Genomic DNA, 22,431 nt, shown 5'->3' with positions numbered 1-22,431 from the left:
TCACACAGCAATATGGATGAATCTCAAGTGCATATTGCTAAATGAAATAAACCAGTTACCAAATGTTTATATATGTATATGCCTATACGTATATATACATATATGATAATTCCGTTTATATGATTTATTTAAAAAAGCAAATGATAGAGATGGGAAATAGGTCAGTGGTTGCCAGAGGACTGAGAAGAAGGAGACAGGTGGCTAAGTAAAGCACAGTGGATATTTTAGAGCCATGAAACGATTCTGTGTGGTACTGTAGTGACTGATATATCTGCTAAGGGCTTGTTATCCAGAACATATAAAGAGGTCCTACACTATCCATTTGTCACTATGCATTTGTCAAAACCATAGAATTATACAGCACAAAAAGTAAACCTTGCCCAGGCGCAGTGGCTCACGCCTGTAATCCCAGCACTTTGGGAGGCCAAGGCAAGCGGATCACCTGAGGTCAGGAGTTCAAGAGCAGCCTGACCAACATGGAGAAACCCCGTCTCTACTAAAAATACAAAATTAGCTGGGCATGGTGGCGCATACCTGTAATCCCAGCTACTCGGGAGACTGGGGAGGAAAATCGCTTGAACCCGGGAGGCGGAGGTTGCAGTGAGCCAAGATTGCACCATTGCATGATCTTGCAACAAGAGGGAAACTCCATCTCAAAAAAAAAAAAAAAAGAAAAAGTAAACCTTAATGTATGCCATTTAAAAAAATCTACTAGGAGGATGGGGAATCACAGGATAAAATGCAGATGATGACAAAATAATCTAATTGTATTACAAATGGATGAGAGATCTCATTGAAGGGCATGGAGACTAGAGGTGCTGACCTAAACAACTTTGGAAATGACTGGAAACAAGAAGGCTAAAGACCAAAAGAGCTGTCCATAAGCACTGCCCTCCAGTTGGTAAAGCTGTTTCTCACAGGGGTAGGGCTTGACAATTCTGAAACCCCAGTACAAGTGTACTAACATTGAACAATTAAGTAAATGGACGGCAGATGGTAGGAACCAGGTTTTCCACTGCTGAAGTGGAAGGTTATAGATAAGCAAAGGGAGAAGGATAGAATGAACAGTATGAATGTATTAGAATCAGAGACAGCAGCATGAGCTCATGTTTAACTTAATATAGATACCGATGATAGATACAGAATCACTACAGTTATATGTGTACACAGGCTAGGATACATACACGTATTTCCTAGCCCTGCTCCCTGGTAGTGGGTCCCCAGTAGCAACATGCAAACCCACCATTCAGACCTGTTTCTAATAACACTCTCCAGTGAAAGGAACCAGGCTCCCTGGAGAAATGGCTGATTCTAAGGCTGGGAAGAAAATATGCAAGATGAGTCTGGAGCAGCTTTAGTGCCAGAAAGTAAGGAAGGGCTCAAAAACATAACAAAAAATTATGGCAAAGGGACACAGGAGCCAATAGAGAGAGCTCCCAGGCGCCAAAACTGGAACAATTTAAAGCAACAATATAAATAACATAGTATTGGATTACAATGAAAAGTACAAAATAAATATCCATGAGTGCACATGGATATAATAAATGACTGAATAAACAAATAGCAGAAGAATTCCAAATAACTTATTACATACTGCCCCCTCAAGGAAGTGAAGCGTAACTCCCCATCCCTTAAGTGGAGGCTGTGCATAGCAGCTATTACATCAGGCTATTCTCATTATTAGACTGGGGTTATTATCAGACTGGTTTGGCGGAGGAAAACCACAGAGGAATAGTGTCATTCTCAACAAGTTATATCAAGAGAATATACTATCAATATCAGTATCACTTAATGTTAACCTTGATCGCCTGGTTAATTATTTGATCAGTCTTCTGTTGAAATTATTGTTGTTAATTATTATTATTGTTAATTATTTGATCAGTCTTCTGTTGCTGAGCCTCGAGGCTTGAGGTAATGTCTGTCAGGTAATGGCAAAGGTAATGTTTATCAGGTTTTTTCACCATAATGCTAACTATAATATTATAAATATATTTTTAAATGACTGCAATGCTTCAGGGCCCTTGCATCATACTCTGCAATGTGACTTTGCCGCTCTTCCCTGGGAGAAGTGATTTCTATTTCCCCACCTCTCGAATCCGGGATGGCTTGTGACATGCTTGGACCAATAGAATGTAATGGATGTAAATTCACACCAGTTATAGTCTCAGGAGGCACTGCATGTTGCCAGACGTTGAGGGACACATAGCCTGAACACCTCTCTAACCCTAGCTGATAGCCAGTCGACTACCAGACATGTGATTTAGGCCATTCCAAATACACCAGCCCCAGCAGACTCACCCTCTCTGATCCAAGATACAAGCAGCAAATGCAAAGTTAGCTGAGCTTGGCCCAGATCAGCAGTGCTACCCAGCTGACCCACATGAGCAATAGGAAAAGCTTTCTGTTTAAAGCCACTGAATTTTGGAGTGGTTTGTTATACCGCAATAGCTCTGTGCCTCACTGGCACCTAGGCATAACAATGCATGTAGGTGGTTATTTGGCGTAACACACTGCGATTAGAGAAGATTAGGAGCAGCCTCAAGGCTCAGCAATAGAACACTGATCAAAGAATTACAGGAGAGCCAAACAATGGAATATTATGCAGCTATTCAAAAGAATGAGGCAGCCCCATGTGAATCAACATGGAACAAACTCCATGATGCATTTTTAAGCGAAGCAGCAAGAGGCAGAAGAGTATATAGGGCAAGCTACTATTGATCCTGTAAAATAATTGTATTTGCATAGACTATCTCCGGGAGGCTACACAGAAACCTGTAACAATGGCTGTCTCTAGGAAGGGGAACTGGGTGCCTGGAGAACAAGAGTGGAAGCGAGACTTCCTTTTCACGCTATCTTCTTTTTTATCTTTTGAATCCTGTAAATGTGTTGTCTATTCAAAAATAAATAAAACCAGAATGTAAAAACTCCTATGCCTTTCAAATTCAGAGAGCCTTATTATTCTCTTTCCAAGACTCCCAAGATCCACCGGGACGAAAAAACAGCAGTCAGGGAACCATTCCGATTTTCTCTGCTCTCTCCCCGACAGCCCCCACCCGCGCAGACTGAAGCTGGTTTCTCTGGTAAACCCTTGTTTGTGAGCTTCGCCCGGGCGACACTACCTCGCCTGCCACTGGAGGGCAGCGCGAGGCTTCCTTCCCGGGGAGGAATTGCGGAGAGACGGTGGTCGGCCCTGAATAGCAGGCTGGCTCCTACATAAAAGGCTCTGGCTTTCCGTTTTTGTTTGCATGGTTGTTTGTTTTCTTTCTTTCTTCTTCTTTTTCCAACAAAAAACGGTCTCTACCCAAGAACCCCATTCCAGGCAGTAGATTCGCCAGCCATTGCTTATGCGTCTTCACGGAGAGAGGCGGAGATGCGCCGGCGCTCCTTACCGCTCACATCTACCCGGCTGGATAAAACCATCTGGGGAGCTTGCCCTTCAGGCTGCTGAAGACTTGCTGCTTCACAAAACTTACTTGTGAAGACCCGGAGGGTTTGCCTTTGACGCCGCCTGTGACCTTAAGAAAACCCCTTTCTACCCTGCGCCTGTCCCACAGCTGGAAGTGATTAATTTTAAGAATGAATTAAACACTTGCTTTGTGACACTGCGGAAATAAGCACTTTCTGGACTGTGTTATGCCCCATTTTACAGATGAGGAAGCTGAGGCCTCCAGAGGCGGAGTAACTTGCCCGTGGTTACACAGCTAGTCAGCGGCGGGCAGGATTTGAATCCAGGGTTCCCCGGTTCCTAATCCTCTGCTTTTACCACTTAGCTTATCCTGCCTCCAAGGGCTGCTGGGGAAAACGAGGGTTTCAAAGGAGAAGCGGCTAAGGAAAAGCTCTGGAAAGGGCCAAAGGAGAAGCGGCTAAGGAAAAGCTTTGGAAAGGGCCAACGCAGCGGATATTCACTGAGCCCCTCTGCGAGCCACGCGCCGGCACGCTTCTGGGAAGCCCGCCTCCCCCTGCAGATAGGCGTTGTGACATTCTTGCGTCCCTGTCGAACATGCGAAGAGACCGAGGCCCAGAGTGGCGCAGGGAGAGCCCGGAGGCTGCGCCCCAGTGCTGAAGGAGCCACTGCCGCCGCTCCTTCCGCTCCGCTGCGGTCCGCACGCAGGCGCCGGCTCCCCAAGACCCCGGGGGCCCTGGCCGCACGCCTGGGTAAAACGTCCCGATGAGTCTGCAGAAGCGCGCCCACGCCCGAGACGGCCGTTTCCGCCGGCCTGGGAAGGGGGCAGAGAAGGGGGTCGCTCGGGCCGCAGCGTCCCGGTCCCCGCCGGCCGAGCCGTGTCTTGGGCCAGTCCCCACACTTCGCTTCTTCCCCACCTGGGGAAGGGGGCGCAGCGGTAGGGCACTGGAGCGCACGATGCACGCCGCCAACGGGTCCTTTCTGCAAACCGGGTTTCTGTTTTCATGCAAATGCCTTTGTTAGCGCACCGGGAACCAGGAGGACGAAACTGCAGCTGACGCGGACCGCGCGCCGCTTTTCCGCCTTCGCTTGATTCGGCCTGAACGACTAAAACGCGCCGTGCCGGGAACAAAAACACCGGCGCCGCGGAAACCCGCAGTAGCGGCGCGAGAAGTGCGGCTCGGTTGGTGTCCGCGAGAAGCGGTGCAGGCGGCGGCTCACGCGGCGGGGCTGGTGCCTGGAGGGCTTCACACCGCATCACCGAGGGCAAGGAACCTCCAACTCTCCCTCAGTTTCTCCACCTGCATTGGGATGTCCTGTATAAGGAGTGCGCGCTCCTTGCTGTAATTATTTTGTCCAAGCACTGTGGGAGGCAGCGTTGAGGAGGCTGTTGTGGGGAGTTTGCCTGTCAGAGAGAAGAGGGAAATAAACAAGAAACATACAGACACAATAATTTCAAATAGCAACAAGTGTTGATATCATAGCAAACACCACTGCAACGCTTGTGCCAGCCTCTGCTCTATGCTATATGCACATTAGGTCATGTAATCCTCACTCCCTTGCACAAATAGGAAAATGCAGGTTGAATAATCTATTCAGGGGAAATAGGAAGTTGAACAATATGTGGAGAAACAGGTTGAACAGTATGTGGGGAACTAGGTTGAACAATAGCCTCAAGTGTGCAGTATGGAAGGCTGGGCACTTGAGAATATTGGGCCCAGCAGGGGTTCGACCCAGCCAGTCCAGCCCCAAGTGGAAGCTTTTGCACACTCCATTACACCACTTTTAGCTGTATTAGGAAGGAAGTAAAGTGGTGACACACTTAAGAGAGAGTTGGGGGCCGGGCGCGGTGGCTCAAGCCTGTAATCCCAGCACTTTGGGAGGCCGAGACGGGCGGATCACGAGGTCAGGAGATCGAGACCATCCTGGCCGACACGGTGAAACCCCGTCTCTACTAAAAAAATACAAAAAAACTAGCCGGGCGAGGTGGCGGGCGCCTGTGGTCCCAGCTACTCGGGGGAGGCTGAGGCAGGAGAATGGCATGAACCCGGGAGGCGGAGCTTGCAGTGAGCTGAGATCGGGCCACAGTACTCCAGCCCAGGCGACAGAGCGAGACTCTGCCTCAAAAAAAAAAAAAAAAAAAGAGAGAGAGAGTTGGGGCTAGATAGGAGCTGCTCCTAAAAGGATGTCAATGGCCATCTCTATGCAAGGGAGTGTCTAAGCTGAGGCCTGCACAGTAAGAGGAACTAGCCTTGCAAAGAGCTGGGCATGTCCAGCAGAGAAAACAACAAGGGCAAAGGCCTTGAGGTGGAAGAGTACATGTGGGGTTTCATGAACATAAGGATGGAACTCAGTGAGCAGCAATAAGAAGGAGAGGAGATGGTCAGGAGCTGAGGGTAGCAGGCTTTGCAGGTCTCGGCAAGGAGCTGGACTTTCATTCTAAGTGTGATGGGAAGTTTTGTTGGTATGGCCACTGAAGGAGTTGGGTGGATGGAGTTCGACTAGAGGGTAGATACCGTTCCTGCCCTACCAGCCTTGAGTTCAAGGAGGAAGTTGATTACTCAGGCCTTAAGCATGCCCCGCCTCATCTGGCCTCCTGGCTTCTAGGAGATTCCTGAGGACATTCACCAAGTCTCCAACATTACCTGATGTCAGATCAGGTAAGCCCTCATCTTACAGATAGGGCTGAGACTGAGGCCCCGACTTCAGGGATGTGTCTTCACCTTTGAGTAGGAGAAGCAGGGGTGGTATCTGCTTCATCTACTCATGTATCTGCAGCACCTAGCACAGGCTGACCAGCCCATCCTTGGACCCAGGCAAGCCGAGCTGTGCCCCGGCCAGCCTCCAGCTGCGTACGTCCCCACAGGCTAGAGAGTCTGCAGTGCCAGGGGGATATACCCATCCAAGTCTTTGCTCCTTGTCTAGAGTACTACAGATTCCTAGGATTCCTGAGCTCCCTACCTAAAAGTCCCAAGCCTGCTGCCAGGCCTCTTCCTGGTCTATTGTCTGGAGGCAGAACACTAAACCCAGGGTGTAGCTAAGGGGCACTGCTGAGCATGGGGTGTGGATGGAGCTTGGACCTGCAGCCTGGTATGTCTACACACATGCAGGTGAGGTGTACACGGTACAGGATGGAGCTGGGGATGAGAAGGGAAGGTGGCAGGTTATAGGCTGGGAAATAAGCAACCAGGGGATGGGGCTGGCTCTCCCTAGCACCACCACATGTCAGTGCAAGTATCTAAGAAGTCTGTTTCCAAATCGATCCTGGCCTTTCAGGCTGCTGAGAAGTTATACTTATCGAGGAGAAGGATAGAACGTTTAAGAGAAGGTATTGGTTTGATTTATAACTTTTAAATATTTAGATTTAAGGGTGAGTGGCCACCAGCCTCCACCAGTATCAGGAGTGTGTTTGGCCTAGACCCTAGGAGATATTCAATATTTATCAAATAGATGGATTAATCTCATTTAATTTAATCCTCACACAGACTCAATGGAGGGAAATCACATCATCTGTATTTTATTGGTGAGGAAACTAAGGCTTAGAGATTTAATGACTGGCCCTATTTGTCAAGTTAGAAATTTGTCTAGCAGAGCTGAGAGCCTCAAGCCCTAATGTGTCTGATTCCAAAATCCATTGCAATTGGTTCATGACAAGTTCACACCCATTACGACCACATTAAATATATTATAACTGTTTGATTATGTCACTCACTGATCTTTGGGGACATGAGCACTGTTTATATTACATGAAAAAGGCCTTCTCTTCTTCATTCTTACTCTACCCTCTCAGGCACCTTTGGGAATTAATAAGACAGGAGCTAACGCTCCATTTAACAAATGGAAAACTGAGGACTGAGCAATAGCTCAAGGTGTCAACAAGGCTTAAATAGGGATTTTTTTTTTTTTTTAATGTAGCAAGAAATCTGGAGGTAGCTAGGTAAGGGCTGGTATAATTTTTGCAACATTTTCAGCAAACAACTTCTACCTCTTGGTCTGTTCTGGCTATTTATTGCTACAGCACAACAAACTGCCCCCAAACAACAACCATTGTATTATCTACAGTTTTGTGAGTCAGAAATTTGGGCAGGGCTCAGCTGGGTGATCCTTCAGTGATCCATGGAGCGCTGACTAGAGTCATTCAGTGATATTCAGGTGCTGATTGGGCTACACTGGAGGATCAAGATGGTTTCACTTAGATGCCTGGTGCTTTCGTGGGGATGGCTGGAACACTGAGCTCAGCTGGGTCCCTCTGCCTCTCCATGGAATCCCAGGGCTTCTCCAGGTGGGTGTCTCCAGCAGGGTAGTTTGACCTTTTTCATGGCAGCTCATGGCTCCCAGAGGCCATAGCAGAAACTGCCAGTCCTTCTAGAGGTTAGGCCTGGAATGGGTGTGGCATTATTTCCACCATACTCTATTGGTCAAAGAAGTCACAGGTCAGCCCAGATTTAAGTACAGGGGAAAATGACTCCTCCTCTCAAAAGGAGGAGGATCAAAGAATCCACAGCCATCTTTAACTCATCACATGGTCCGAGCTACTTGAGATGTAGTCATCATGTCTCAAATTCCAGAAAGTGTGGAGGACGGGTGGAGGAAGGTGTTTACCCTCCCTTTTAAGACATTTTCTAGAAGTCACACACAGCATTTTCCACTGGCCAGAACTTACATGGGCATACCTAGGATATGGAAGGGAAACTGGAAACTGTAATCTTTATTTCAGGAGGTATGCCATGTACTCCGATGAAAATTGGGGATTTTGTTGACTCAGGAAGAAGGGGAGCATAGGTATTGAGAACAACTAAAATCTGTTCCATGGTTAGGTGGTTTTTTTTTTTCTTTGCTACCAACAGCCAAACACTATTCCTAGCAGAGATGTTTCAATACTAGTCTTCTCCTTCCTAACACATCCTCCACTCTGTCATCAAAATAATCTTTCCTTTTTTATTATTTGTTATGTTCCTATACCGTATATCTTTTAATCATTCCTATGCCAACAGCAAGTGTCCGAATTGTTTTGTGTTGTGTGGAACAATAATGGCGTTCGCCACACACCAGGCCCTGTGTCAAGCACTAAACGAACATATCTCACTTGATCTCCACAGTATCCCACTGAGGGAGGATCACAGATGAGGAAGCAGAAACCCAGACAGGTTAGACGACTTGCTCCGGGCCACACAGTGCGTAGGTGCAAGGCTGAGATTCAAACCCTCAACTGTCAGATTCCAGAGCTGTGCTGTGAAATCCATACATGTGAAGCTCAGGGACTGTTTACTGATGACAGTGCCGGCGCATGGGCAAGACTTGTGCCTGGTGTGTGAAGGTTACAGGCGACAAATGTGAGCCAAGAGCCTGCAGATGCTCCCTTCCCGCTGTGATCCTTCAGTAGGGAAGCCTGCATCAAGCCCCAGGGCCATGCTGGCATATTTCATGAACTTAAACTGGCACCAGGAATTCATATCATTCTATTTCCTTTACACCCTGACTGAACCCCAAGTCTGGAGGAGGCTTTGCAGAACTGGCTACATTGCTAACCAGGGCACAGGCCCAGTTAAATGAGTCACCTTTCTGCTCCAGTTCCAAGCTTCTCTGTTCTGACCCCAGTCTTTCTTGCCTTCTTCTCACCCCTCTTGGAGGACATGCAGTGACTCTCTGTTCCTCTCAAGTTCAGTTTTGCCTTTCTCCAAACGCTCCTTGTAAGGACTGGGGAGGAGACAGTTCCATCCTTTTGGTGAATTTCAGTTTCTGCATCTATCACATGGGAGGAAATAATCCCTGCTTTGCTAAGTAATTGAAATGTTGAGGACCACACAGGACAAGGAACAGGAATGGCCTTTGTAGGCCAGAGCAGGTGAGGGGCACAGTCCCACTGGAGCAGAGTGGTATTTAGAAGACTAGGCATTATCTCCTTGGAAGGCAGAAAGATCTGGGGTAGGGGGTGGGGTTGTGGGAGATCAGGGAGTGCCCTACACCTTCTGGGGCGCTCCTGCCCACAGTCTTGCAGAGGAAGTGGCCCAGGGTGAGCATTTACATATAGATACCCTGCTGGGGTAGGGGGGAGGGCACAGTGAGACCACCGGTTCTGAAACGAGACAAACCTGTGTTTCAGTGTCCCAGCTTCATCTTATACTAGCTGAAGGACCTTTGGATAAGTCACATCACTTCTGCCTCCACTTTCACAGCTATAAGGTGGGGCTGAAAAAAGAAACTATCTCATTGGGATTTTATAAGGAATCAAATAAGAATGTGCACCTTTAAAGCACCTCATTTAGTGCAGAAGAACTGTTCAGCCAATAGTCGTAAGAGTGACTGGTATTTTTTGAGCCCTGATTAAATTATATGCCATAAGGGTCTTCTTGATTAGTTTATATACTCCTCACCACAGTGCTAAGATGTAGTTAACATTATTATTTCCCACTTGTAGATGTAGAGATGGGGATGCAGTTAGGCTGAACAAGCTGCCCAAGGTCATAGAAAGTGGTGGAAGCTGGGCTTGAACCGGAACCCAGTCTGTCTGATGCAGTCTACGTAGCCATGCTGTTATTATCACTGTTGACATTACTGTTGTTGACCTTGAATTCTTACCCGATATCTCCACACTTCCACAACACCTGGTGGGGGCAGGAAGAGCCACCTGACCCAAAGACTGCTAAAATAGAGGCTGAGCAGCCTATGATACAGCCTGGGACAGAAGCTCCACCCAGCAGGGCTGAGCCCAGTTAACTAAACTCATCAGCAGTGATGGTGGCTGCCAGTTTGAATTGGACCACAAAGAGCTGGGATAATGCCTACAAGCTGAAAGACCCTAAAAAATGACATAATTCAAACAAATGTGAAGGCACAGGGGCAATGAGTAAGCCAAAATTCCAAGACAGACAAGGGGGAGGAGAAGTTTGACAAACCTCTGCTCCTGAGATGACTATGAACTAACTCAGTCCCAGAGCACTGGGTCCTGAATGATGTTCCAGTAGCTAAATTGTATTCTGTGATGTGTGGTCAAAATTCCTGCCTTCCAGTCCCTGCATGTAGCTTGACAACAACCCCCCATGGCTCAAATTAGGAGAGAGGCTCTGCTCTTTTCAACCAAAATTAGGCTAGCTCAGCTCTCCCATTTATCTTTAGGGTAAATGCTAAGAATTGGAAGTGGTGAATGGAGAGGGAGGTAGGATCAGGACATCCCTTCATCAACCCCAGGTGATGAGGCCCAGAAGACATGGCCTGGCCCAGTTCCTATTATATCAGAACCTTAGTCCACATCTCACCGTCTACAGTCACACCCTTAGTGATCTCACTCAGTATCTGGGGTGACTCTGGGCCAGGCGTCTCCCCTGTACTCCAGCCTCATGCCCAGCTACTAACTCCACAGCTCCATCTGTGTTACGGAGGCATGTCACATCTCACCTGTCCAAAATGGAACTCCTGATTGTGCCTCCAAAACCCACCCCTTCTGCAGGATTTTCATATCAGGAAATGCCAACTCTATAATTCTAGTTGCTTAGATCAAATACCTTGGAGTCAGCCCTGATTGTCCTGAGTCATATTCCAATATTCTTGCAGTCCACAAATTCCATTGGCTCTTCCTTCTAAACGTATCCATGCCCTCCATGACCACCCTAGTCTGACCCACTATTGTCTGTCACCTGGGGTGACACAACAGCCTCCTCTTGCCCCTGGCCTGCCTTCTACAACTTGTTCTTAACTCAGCAGAGATGTCCTGTTAAAACCTAAGCTAGAGCTTGCAATCCTCTTGCTCAAAACCCACCCATCACTGCCCTTCTCACTCAAAGGAAACACAAAGGCCTCCTAAGTCACACAGTCCGACCTCCTCAGTTTCCCCTACAGACCTGCCTCCCTGACCTCACCTCCCTGCACTCTCCCCAGCCCTTCCTCTATTCCAACCACTCAAGGGTGCTCACCGCTCCTGGAAGGAGAACTCCCACCTGTGGGCCTTTGCATCTGCTGTGCCCTCTGCCTGGAGTGCCCCTCCAGCACGGCTCCCTCTCTCACTTGTGTGGGTCTGCAGAGATGCCTTTCCTGCATACCTCTTTAAAAATTACCACCCACTCCAGCAGTCCTTCCCCAGTCTCTTTCCCTGCTTTAACTTTCTTTGTAGCACTTAACACCATCTATTGACATGCAGTAGATTTGACTTACTGTTTCTTGTCATCTCCCACACTGGGATGTAAGCTACGTCTAGGGAAGCACCTTCTTCCATCAGATGTATCCCCCTTACCTAGAACACGACGTCTGGCGCATAGTAGGTGCTCAGCAAATCCTTGTCAAAAGAACAAAGAAGCACACATAAGAGGACTTCCTGGAGCCATCCCTACTCAGTTCTCACGCCCCCAGCAGCTACCCTCTGGGTGTTCCAAGCCCTTGGCTAGTCCCCTCGCTTCTTTGATCCTATTCAGGGGAAATCAGCCGCAGGCCCTGTCCGAAAACAGGAGAACTAAGGAGAAGCTAGTCATGGAGGAATTAGTCCAAATAGGTGGGGATTTCTTTTTAATTAGAACTATTTTTTTTCCCCCTTAATACAAAAGGACTTGTGTCCCAGTTGCTGGCTTTTCTGTCAAAGCTTGTCCAGGCTGAGAGCTGGGGCTCTGTGTTCCCACCAAGGATCTACTGTCAGAATCACTGGGGAGTGGTGTGGGCTTTACAGAAGGAAGGTTCTGGGACAGCAGGCCACATGGCCTCTCTGGGACAGGCACACACCTGGAAACCCCACAAATGGGAAGGACTCCATGTGGGTGACAGGTGAGGCTGGTAACAAGCATGTAGGGTCACTGTACTGTTGTCTCCACTTTCTGCAGTTGGAGAATTTTCTTGAGAGAGAGAGAGAGAGAGAGAAAAGCGTTTTTCCCTGAAGTTCTCTTTTCCCAATACATGCCCAGAGGATTTCCTGTAGCCCTCCCTCCCCACTATACCCCACCCACAACTTCTCTTTTCTCCTTCCCTCCGATTGGAGGAGAGGCGTTCTGCTCTGCTTACTAGCTGCCTATTTGCATCTGGGGACACTTACAAACCTTTGATGCCTATTTGTTCCCCCACTTCCCAAGATTTGCGTCCAGATGGCCTGGTGAGGTGGTGCTGGGCACTGATTGATGCTAAATGCTCCCTGGGTGATCCTGGCACTTGCCAGGGTTGAGCAACTACCTTGTTACCCCAGCCCCAGCCCCGACTCTTTGCCACACTCAGGAACCTCCTGTTAATAGGGTCCAGCCTCCTTAGAAGACAGTTTAACAACATATTTTGTTACCTGAGCCCATCTTTGGGGTCTACCACAGCTGCCTAAGTGACTTGAGGAGATATTTCTTCCAAACCCAGACAAAGAGCCTCATTCACCACCAGCACGCCTAGTGGATGACATCCTCCCCGTTACCTTATGCAACGCGGGTTCACTGTGACCATTTGGAAAGTGCAGAGAAGCACATAGGAGCTGGCCACAGCCCACTTCAAGCCCAGGAATTTGTGAACAGAAAGGAACCATTGTCTCCAGTCACTTGAAGGGAACAGCTCAAAAACACATTCAAAGGGCCCTGATGATAATGAATATGCTAATATGATTTCCACTGGGCGCCTGTGCTACCTCCAAAAAACCCTTTCTGACCTTCCTCTTGGATTCAAAGCTTTCATTGAAGTCGACAGGGGATTTGGGTTAAAACAACATGAAAGTTTTCACTGAAATGGACAAAACTGGGAGTTGTGAATTAAGTGTGAGTTTCACCTTGTTGCTGACACCCCCCACCTTGAAGGGGAAACACACAGATTGTGAATGGACCTTCTAGACCTTCTAGCTGTTGCCTTTGGGTGGGCAGAGCTAGCAAGCACCAAGCGTCCCTTTTGCATGACAAGTGAGCTCTGGAGGCCTGGGTTTAAATCCCAGCTCTGACACTTACTAGCTGGGTGACCTTGAGAACGGCAAATCATTTCTCTGATTGAGCCTCAATTTCTCCATCTATAAAATGGTTTGGATAATACTTCCCTTGCAGCATTGCTTCCAAGAGTAAATAAGAAGTCTGTATGTGGGAGGGGTTAGGGAAGGTGGAAAACATCTTGGAGCTCCTCACCGTCTCACCCAGTCGGAGACCCAGCAAGGGTGTGAACACCTCCAGCCTCCTGTATCCCAGACCCTCTTTCCTTCATTCAGTGTATATTTGTGAAGCATTTCCTGGGTGCCAGGTACTGTTTTGGGGCTGGGGATTCAGCTGTGAACAAAACAGATGAACTCGGCCCTCAGTGGAGCTGCCATTGTAGCGGGAAGCACAGACATTAAACACATGAATAGATAAATAAGTAAGTGGGCCGGCCGTGGTGGCTCACGCCTGTAATCCCGCCTGTAATCCCGACACTTTGGGAGGCTGAGGGGGGGGTGGATCACCTGAGGTCAGCAGTTCGAGACCAGCCTAATCAACATGGTGAAACCCCATCTCTACTAAAAATACAAGGGCGTGGTGGCACATGCCTGTAATCCCAGCTACTCGAGAGGCTGAGGCATGAGAATCGCTTGAACCTGGGAAGCAGAGGTTGCAGTGAGCTGAGATCACACTACTGTACTCCAGCCTGGTGACAGATCAAGACTCTGTCAGAAGAAGAAGGAGAAGGAGAAGGAGAAGGAGAAGGAGAAGGAGAAGGAGAAGGAGAAATAAGTGCTATGGAGAAGAAAAACAAAGTCCTTAATGAAAAGAGCAGAGCTTTAGAATTAGAGCTGAATTCAAATCCCAGCTTGCTCTTTGCTGGCTGTGTAATGCCTAGGAAAGAGATTTTATCTTCCTGACACTCTTCTGCTACATTTTTTTGTGAGACCCACTGATGATTCACCCACCCATTGAACAAATATTTATAGAACTCTGGGCCAGGCACGGTGGCTCATGCCTGTAATCCCAGCCCTTCAGGAGGCTGATGCAGGTGGGTCACTGAGGTCAGGAGTCGGATTCCAGCCTGGCCAACATGGTGAAATCCCATCTCTACTGAAAGTAACCAAAAAAAAAAAAAAAAAAAAGAAGAAGAAGAAAGAAGAAAGAAACAGCTGGGCTTGGTGGCACGCACCCGTAATCCCAGCTATTCCAGAGGCTGTGACAGGACAATCGCTTGAACCCAGGAGACAGAGGTTGTACTGAGCCGAGATCGTGCCACTGCACTCCAGCTTGAGCAACCGAGCCAGACTCCGTCTCAAAAAAGAAAAAAGGAACTCTGTCCTGTGTCAAGCATTGTTTTGACTGCTGGGGAGGCCACAATGAATGAAACGAAAATCCTTGTCCTTGGAAGCTTAAAATCTAAAAGAAAGAAACAGACAATTAACAAATATACGTATATCAGGTGATGAAAAAAAAGCAAGAGAAGGAGGTCAAGAATGTGGAGGACATTATTTCAGGGAGTGGTGGTCAGGGAGGGCCTTTCTAGGGAGCTGACAGTTAAGTGAAGCTCGGAAGGATGCTGGGGAGTTAGCCATGTGGATGTGTGCAGGAAGAACGTTCCCAGTCGGAGGAGACATCAAGGGCAAAGGCCCTGAGGTAGGACAGTGCGTGGCTGTTGGGAGGATTAGGGAATTGGAGGCAATGTCTAAGACGCACCCAGCATAGCCCCTGGCTCTGAGTGGGGGTTCAATCAATAGCAGTTATTATTTGTACCCATTTTATGAAAAATGCAAGAGAAGTCATTTTCCATTATTATAAAAGTTCTTGAAGGCTTTGTCGATTGATGAGTTTTTTATTCCCTTTTCTTCTCTTGTTTTTCTGAATAAGAACCAGCAAGTTCAACCCCCAAGCCCACCTGCCACCCCGCCTCTGTGCCTCCAGTCTGAATCCAGCAGAAATGTTTGACATGCAGTGGTGCTGGAGGGAGGGGGTGTGTAATTAATGATGGTTATTAAATAATAATGCCAGCATCTTGAAGTTCTTTCCTCTCCACAGCCTCACAAATTAGATGCCTTGGAAATGTTGTGCCCGTCGCCAAGATGCACCTCCATCTGGGGTGTAAGCAACATCTGCTAAACAGCTGCATCTTGTTTAAGAGCTGGTACTTAATTCAATTATTCAGCTCTGATAGGGGCAGGCCGAGCCGAGCAGAAAGGGGCAGGCCCACTCATAAGCATATGCTGCTCCGTGTCTTCCCAAGTTGACCTAAACTCCTCTCCCATCAGTATCCCCACTCACAACTGTTGATTCAACCAACATAGACAGCTATACATTTCCAGAACAGGCCATGCTCACTCATGCTACCTCCTTGCTTTCTACTCAAGCTGTGTGCCCCTGCCAGGAACACTCTTCTGCTGCTTGTCCAACTCCTGTGTCCTTCAAAAGGCCCAACTCAAATATCAGCATCTCCTCCAGGAGAAAGCATAGGGAATTACCTCCCATGAGCTTTCTCGGTACTTATGCATTCCTTAGCTGGAGCATTCATAACATTACATTGCAATTTTGTGTGCCCTGCTGTTTTGTAAGCCCCTTAGGCTGGGAACCATGTTTATTTCATTCTTGTTCAGCATTGTACCTGACTCCCCATAGACACAATGTGTTTAGTTAATGGATGGATGGATGGGTGGATGGATGGGTGGGTGGATGGGTGGGTGGATGGGTGGGTGGGTGGATGATGGGTGGGTGGGTGGGTGGGGGGATGCGTGCATGGGTGGGTGGATGGATGGATGGATGGATGGATGGATGGATAGATGGATGGGTGGATGGATGGATGGGCAAGTGGGTGAATGGATGGATGGATGAAGAGATAGAAGAATGGAAGAAAGGAGGGAAGAACAAAGTGGTAGACAAACAGATGGACCCACTGCCACCATCTAAATCCAAACCACCATCATTTCTCACTGAAACACTGGGGACTCTCACTGGTCTTTCAGTTTCCACTCTTGCCACCAGTAGTCTCTTCTACTCAAAGCACTTAGGAATCTTTTGAATATGGAGTTATATCATGTCACTCCCCTGTTAAAATCCTTCCAGTGGCTTCCATATTCCTAACCCTGACCTCCAAACCCCTATAGGACACAGCCCCTGCTTATCCCTCTGATATCGTCTCCTCTCTGTCCTATGCTCTGAATACTTGGGGAACCTGCCAAGCTCTCTCTCACCTTAGGACCTTTGAATCTGCTCTTCCCCTTTGCCTGGGACTCACTTCCCTGGATTTCTGTCAACCTAGTATCTTCTTAAGTCTTCCAATCTAGCTCTAATGCCACATCCTCAAAGAGACCCTTCTTTACTTTGCCAGTTAAAATAGCCACCATTGTGATCCTTAAAGGCAAAGGGGCCTGTTCCAAACACCAATGCTTTGGCTGCTGAAATCCAACAGGCTCCCCAGAGCATCATCCTCAGCTGGGGTGGTGACGCAGACCTCCCCCAAGTGCCCACCTACAAGCCTCCCTTCCCTGGGTGCTCACTCCTCCTCTCCATCAACTAAAGATCCTTCATGAATGGGCTTGTCTGGAACTGCCGCAATTAAACTATCAGAGCAACATTGGACCATTTGTTTACTATGGCACTTAGAGCTGGAATGGCTCGTTGTTTTGACTGTTTCTATTTTCAGCTCTATTTCCTAGGGGTAGTGGGGAGAGGGTAGGCAATGAATCCTGGTCTATTCAAGCAAAAAGATGCATCAGTGAAGCCTAGAATTTCAGAGTCACAGAATTCCAGCATCATTGTCATGGAATGTGAGAGCAGTGGAAATCTATAATTTTAGTTATAGGTTCCTAGATTCACGAGATTCTAGAATCTTACTCAACGAAATTAGAATCTTAGAGTCAGACAAATTTAGACTCAAAGTCCTAGAGTGATGGACTTTGTCTGCTCCATATCTCTTTCCCAGAAGATCTCTGGGTACCTTATCCACAACGTGCCCCCATACTGACCCACAGCCTGTCACTCTCTATTGTTTTAACTTTTCTTTATGGCACTGATCACCACCTGATATTTGATCTATTTCTCTGCTTATTTGCTTATTGCCTGTCTCCCTCACATGTGAGATTGAGGTCAGGAACTTTGCTTTGTTCACCGTTTAGAACAGTACTCAGAACAACGCCTGGCATGAAGTAAGGGCTAAAAAAAGAAGTGCCCATTCATCCAACAAATATTTATTGCATCCCTACTTCATGCTGGTGCCTCAGAGATGATCTTCTCTCAGGACGGGAAGCAGGTCTCATTTTGCATGCCAAATGCAATTGGCAGTAGATACCCAGAGCACGGTGTTGAAAAGACTTCTTGGGGTTCATCCAAGCTCTGTGGGGAAGGGCAATTGATGAGCAATGTCTGGCATGGACTCAGCCATGGGAAAAAGTGGCCATCTCTGCTCTGGCCTCCAACCCTGCACTGAAAAAAACTGAGGTCCAGAAGAAGATACAGTGGACATGCGTAGGGTGCATAGCCAGAGTTAGAACCCCATCTTCAGTCTCCCCTCAGTGTTGGTTCCTGAGCCCAAGCCTCTCTCAAGCACCTGTGTGTGCCCTTCCTTTCCCATCAGCCCTTAGGCTCTCCCTCCCCTGAGGCCTTCCTGGGATGAAGGGGCTGCTGGAGTCCCTGGCCCTGAACCCCAGCCTGGGAACCCAATTCTGGAACACTGCCTGAATGCACAAGCCAGTTATTTTTAAAAATCCAAAAAGAAAAGGAAGAAAGAGAAAGCTCACTGCTTCGGTCTCCGCACCAGCCCTGGCTGAGAGAATAGAGACTTGAAAGGAACAAAGGGTTTCCTCAAACACAGCAGATCAAGGGCTTGGCTTATGTGGTAACCGGTAACCGACCACCGCGCTTTGTGACAAATCCTTCAGAAGGCAGCAGCCTCTGTTCCCTCCGCAGCCTTGGCAGGAGGAGGCGGAGGAGTAGGGGACACCCTTCCCCATCGCCCCCCAGCCCCAGTTGGGCTGCTTACAATCATGGACTTCGAGAACCCCTGACTGTGAGGACCTCAAAGGCCCTCACAGAGCATGGAGTCCAACCCGGTCTGGGTCAGCCAGGCAGGCAGAAGCCCTGGACAGGCTCAAGGTCACACTTTCCTCCTCCCTGGGTTCTCTTTCAAGGAGGTGGAGACCAGGGAAGTGCACCCAAGCCTCCGTTTCCTCTTGAACCCATCACAGCTGCCTGAAATGCCCTCTTGGAACTCTCCCAGCCACCAAGACTTCCTACTTTTTTTCCCTCCTGTGGATTTCTTCTTCCAAGTTGCCTGTGGGGTATGGTTTGACCCCCAGGTCTCCAGGGGTCAAACGATACCCCTGGAGGGGTACACAGCAGGGGTCTGCTGGTGGACTATGAGATCGCAGAAGGACTGCAGCCCACACTACACTCCAGGTTGGACAATAGCAGCTGACTCGGGTGCTGTGCCAAGCCCTTTACAGCAAGGCCTCCTGTAGGCACCATGGCCACCCTACGATGCAGATAGGTATGGTTGTCCCCATTTTCCAGATAAGAAAGCCAAGGCTCCAAAAGACTGAGTAAAGTCCCCAAGGGGGTTGGCAGAGATTGGCAGAGCTGATGCTTGAACTCGGGGTTGCCTGTCTTCTAAACCACACTCCTATTAACTGGTCTGCTCTGCCCCTCCCTCTGGGCATCAAAGGCAGGCAATGCTTCACCCCACTCTCAGGCACTGAGGAAGGCACCAGAGGGGCCGGGCTGGGAACAAGGGGCTTCCCTCCATCAGAGGCCATCATGCTTAGAAGCCACACACTCGCACCTGCATGCAGGCTGCAGAGCCCATCAGGTCTCCTCATCCACCCCTCCGTGTCAGCCTCTCTCCCCTGCCTCCTTCCTGACTTGCGATTTCTCTGGCTCTTTTCTACCCCATCTGTCAATCTGTGTCGTCTCCATTCTGTGGGCCTCTCTCTCTCTTTATCATTTTCTGCCTCTAGCTCTGTCTCTTCCCCAGCCCTCCCCATTACTCTATTCCTATGTCTTCCCTTTTTGTCTCTCTGCATCTGTGTGCTACTTTCTCTCTCCTCAGCGTGCTTCTTCTTTCTCTCTCTTTCTCTCTTCTCCCCACCTCCCCCCGCCCATATTCTGTCTCTCCTTTAATCCTCAGTATCCAGGGTTTCAGTGTCTCTATGTCTCTTCCCCCAGCTCATCTCTCCCTCTCTATTCTTACGCATCTCTCCCTTTCTCCCTAGCATTATCTCCCTCTCCCTCTTGCTCTCCCTCTGTCTCTGCTCTATCTTCCCTTGCTTTCCCTCCTGCCTCTCTTTCTGGGTGTGTGTGGATGTGTATATGCCTTGTCTCTCTCTTTCCCTCTTTCTCTGTCTCTCTGTCTTTGTCCCTGCCCCTCTCCATCCCTCTGTCACTCTATCTCCCTCTCTTTGTCCTTGTCTCTGTCTCTTTCTCCTTCTCTGTCTCTTTCTGTCTTCCTCTCTGTTTTTTGTCTCTCTCTCTGTCCCTCTGTCTCTCTTTCTCTGTCTCTTCGTATCTCTCTGTATGTCTCTCATCTCTGTCTCTCTGTCACTGCCACTGTCTCTGTCTCCCCTTCATCCCTGTCCCTGCCTCTCCCCGTCTCTCTCTGCCTGTCTCTCTAGCCTTCCTCACCTTCCCCTTGCCACCTTTCCTGGAGTGGCTCCTCTGTCACACCCCCACACTGACACACAATATTTCAGCAAATCCCAGCTTAGCTGTAGTGGGGAACAAGGAGGGATTGGTCAGGGGTATTCCAAAAAGTGGATTTCAGAAGGGGGGTGGGGTTGTTATGTTAAAGGAAACTGCGCCAGCCTCGTCCTTTTCTTCCTCAGAAATGACTGGTTGCTTTCCTGGGAGGCAGAAGAAAAAAAGTCCCTGAATAGAGATTTGAAGCAGTAAGCTCAGATTCCTTCTTTTTAATATTTATAAAGAGAGAAAGGGGATAATTTCAGGAAGATCATTTCAAGGCGAAAACCCACATATTTTCAATAGAATTATTCCAAAAGCCCCTTTCCGGCTCATTGGAGTGTATAATTTTGTAAGTTAAAGACACCGGGCCTGGTTTCCAAGTTCCCTAAAATGACGCAGCTAAGTAAGAGCCAGAAGGAAGTGAGATGAGAAGAAGAGGGGGAGGGTAGCACAGGAGAGGGACAAGCTTGTCCCAGGGCTGAGGCCAAAGAGAGAGCAGCAACTGGCATACCTGCCCCGCCTCCTCTCCTTCACCCGTCTTCTCAACAAGCCAGCCAAACTCAGGGCAATACACGCTGTCAAATACCTGTTCCCAATCCTGAGACCTCTCTCCAGGTCCAGACCTATAGAGCCAAGTGTCGGCGCAGGTGGCCCATGGGTTCTTCCAGCAAGGTGTGTTCAGAGCTGTCCCCACCCCCGCCATCTTCCTCCCCAAACCGCCTCCACCCTTGACCTCTGTTCAACCACCCCATTGCCCAAGCTGGCATCTGGGAGTCACGCTTGGGTCCTCCCTCACCCCTACCCCTTCTAGTTAGTTGCCAAGTCCTGTTGATTCTACCCCCTTCATACCTGTGGGATCTCCTTACATCTGCATTTTCACTGCCCAAAGTGGGCCTCCACACCCCTGGCCTAGACCACAGAGAGGCTCCAGCAGGTCTCTGGGCCTCTTGCCTATATTCAAGCTGATGGAGTGACCTTCACATCATCCAGCTCTGAGGATGGCCCTCTCTTTCTCAGAAACAGTCATAGCCCCCTGCCGCTGTCACCTCTAAGGTGAAGGCCAATTTTCCCCACCCTGGCATCCATGATCTAGCTACAACCTCATTTCCTTGTACCCACCATCCCATCACAAGTTCTCCACTGTGGCCAAAATGAGTCACTCTCTTCTGCCTACCTGAAAGGAATAAGAATCATTTTTCGACTTCTAAGCCCTGGCTGTGGCTCCTCTCTTCTCCTGGAATGGCATCCTGCTGTCTTGGCCTGTGTTGCTCCCACCCAACCTTAAGGTCCAGCTCAAATGGTCCTTGTGGTCCTCCTGGTCACAGGTTATCTTCCCTTCTCTTTGACCCATGACATTTCACTTTGGACAAGAGATAGGCTGTGTGGCCTGAGAACAGGTGAGGTCCGTGGCTAAATAAGGAACAGGAAGTGGAGCTCACTCTCTGACATCCTCCCAAACCAAACCAAGTGAGATTTTGTGGTTCTGCTGGGTGCCTAAAATTGTTACCAGGGTCCCCAGATAATACTTACTCTTATCACAGTAAATAGAAATGTCATTGCAAAAATCAGTGATTGATTACTCACTGTGAGCCAGGCGCCTTGCTAAGTGCTCTTCATGTGTTATCTCACACAGTTCACAATAACCAGTGTGGTGAGGACTATCATCACCGCAGTGGTACACCGATGAGGAAACTGAGACTCAGAGAGAGGGAGTGGCCAGCACAGCATCACTCTGTGAGCCAGAAAGCTCAGGACTCTGACCAGGCCAGCCCAACTATGGAATCCTTGAGTTTAACCTCAAACACACTGAAAATGCTGACATCTGAGTATTAGCAGGAACTGGGTGATGCAGTCCCTGACTCATCTCCCCCAAAGGAGGACCACATGCTGTGAGGCAATGGCCACAGCCCTTCCTTGGGCCCAGCTTCCCCATCTTCTCAAGGTCCAGTTCCTGTTTGAAAAACCTTTCAGAGGGTGGTTCTGAAATCCCAGCGACACAGTTGGTCTTCCTTTCCCTGGGGAAAGGCTCATCTGGGAGAGGCAGAACTCAGAACTTCAAAGGAAGCCACAGGGACAAAAATGTCCCTCCTGCCTCTTGTCCCAGCACCAGTCTTGGTTTGACTTGGCCAGGAATGTTCCCTGGTCCACCTCTGAAAGTCTGCAGGGATGCTGCCAGCTGTTCCCACTAAATTCTGCTTCCTCTGACCCCTGCTAAGAACTGACCCTTAATTCCCAGACTATAGCTTCATCTCTCGCCAGGGCATCTACACCAGCCTCTTCACTAGTCTCCCTGCTCCCACTCTAGGCCTTACCTGCAATGCAGCCTTGTCATTTTAAACAAAAATCACAAGGTCTCTTTAGTTCTTAAAGCCCTCCGTGGGCTCTCATCACAGAATACAGGTCGAGCTGCTCATCCCAGCCCCCAGGCCCTGTGGGCTCTGATCCCCAGGCCTCCCTGGGCTCTGGCCACACCATCCT

General features: G+C 48.7%; 1 protein-coding gene across 9 annotated transcripts; it reads right to left on the bottom strand.

Annotated features, from left to right (window-relative positions):
* Positions 1–2,854: 2,854 nt before the first annotated feature.
* Positions 2,855–22,197, bottom strand: LOC111548095. 9 transcript variants are annotated; one of them, XM_023220327.3, is made up of 4 exons: positions 21,538–22,197; positions 12,110–12,219; positions 11,552–11,672; positions 2,855–4,808 (listed from the first exon to the last, which is right to left on the bottom strand). In XM_023220327.3, exon 4 carries the CDS (start codon positions 4,659–4,661, stop codon positions 3,903–3,905), a length of 759 nt encoding a protein of 252 aa, XP_023076095.1. In that variant the 5' UTR covers positions 4,662–4,808; positions 11,552–11,672; positions 12,110–12,219; positions 21,538–22,197; the 3' UTR covers positions 2,855–3,902. The 9 variants fall into 9 exon arrangements, 8 of the variants coding, with proteins under 8 accessions (XP_023076095.1, XP_023076098.2, XP_023076093.1 ...); XM_023220330.2 differs by lacking the exon at positions 21,538–22,197 and adding an exon at positions 21,128–21,503 and having other exon boundaries at positions 11,631–11,672; XM_023220325.3 differs by lacking the exon at positions 21,538–22,197 and adding an exon at positions 21,128–21,501.
* Positions 22,198–22,431: the final 234 nt, after the last annotated feature.

Source organism: Piliocolobus tephrosceles, chromosome 20 (assembly GCF_002776525.5).
Source record: "Piliocolobus tephrosceles isolate RC106 chromosome 20, ASM277652v3, whole genome shotgun sequence".
NCBI lineage: Eukaryota > Metazoa > Chordata > Mammalia > Primates > Cercopithecidae > Piliocolobus > Piliocolobus tephrosceles.
This window is presented reverse-complemented; position numbering and strand designations above follow the sequence as displayed.

Coding starts and splice junctions, on each gene's coding strand:
- LOC111548095 (XM_023220327.3), bottom strand. CDS start 4,661: ATGCGGTGTGAAGCCCTCCAGGCACCAGCCCCGCCGCGTGAGCCGCCG.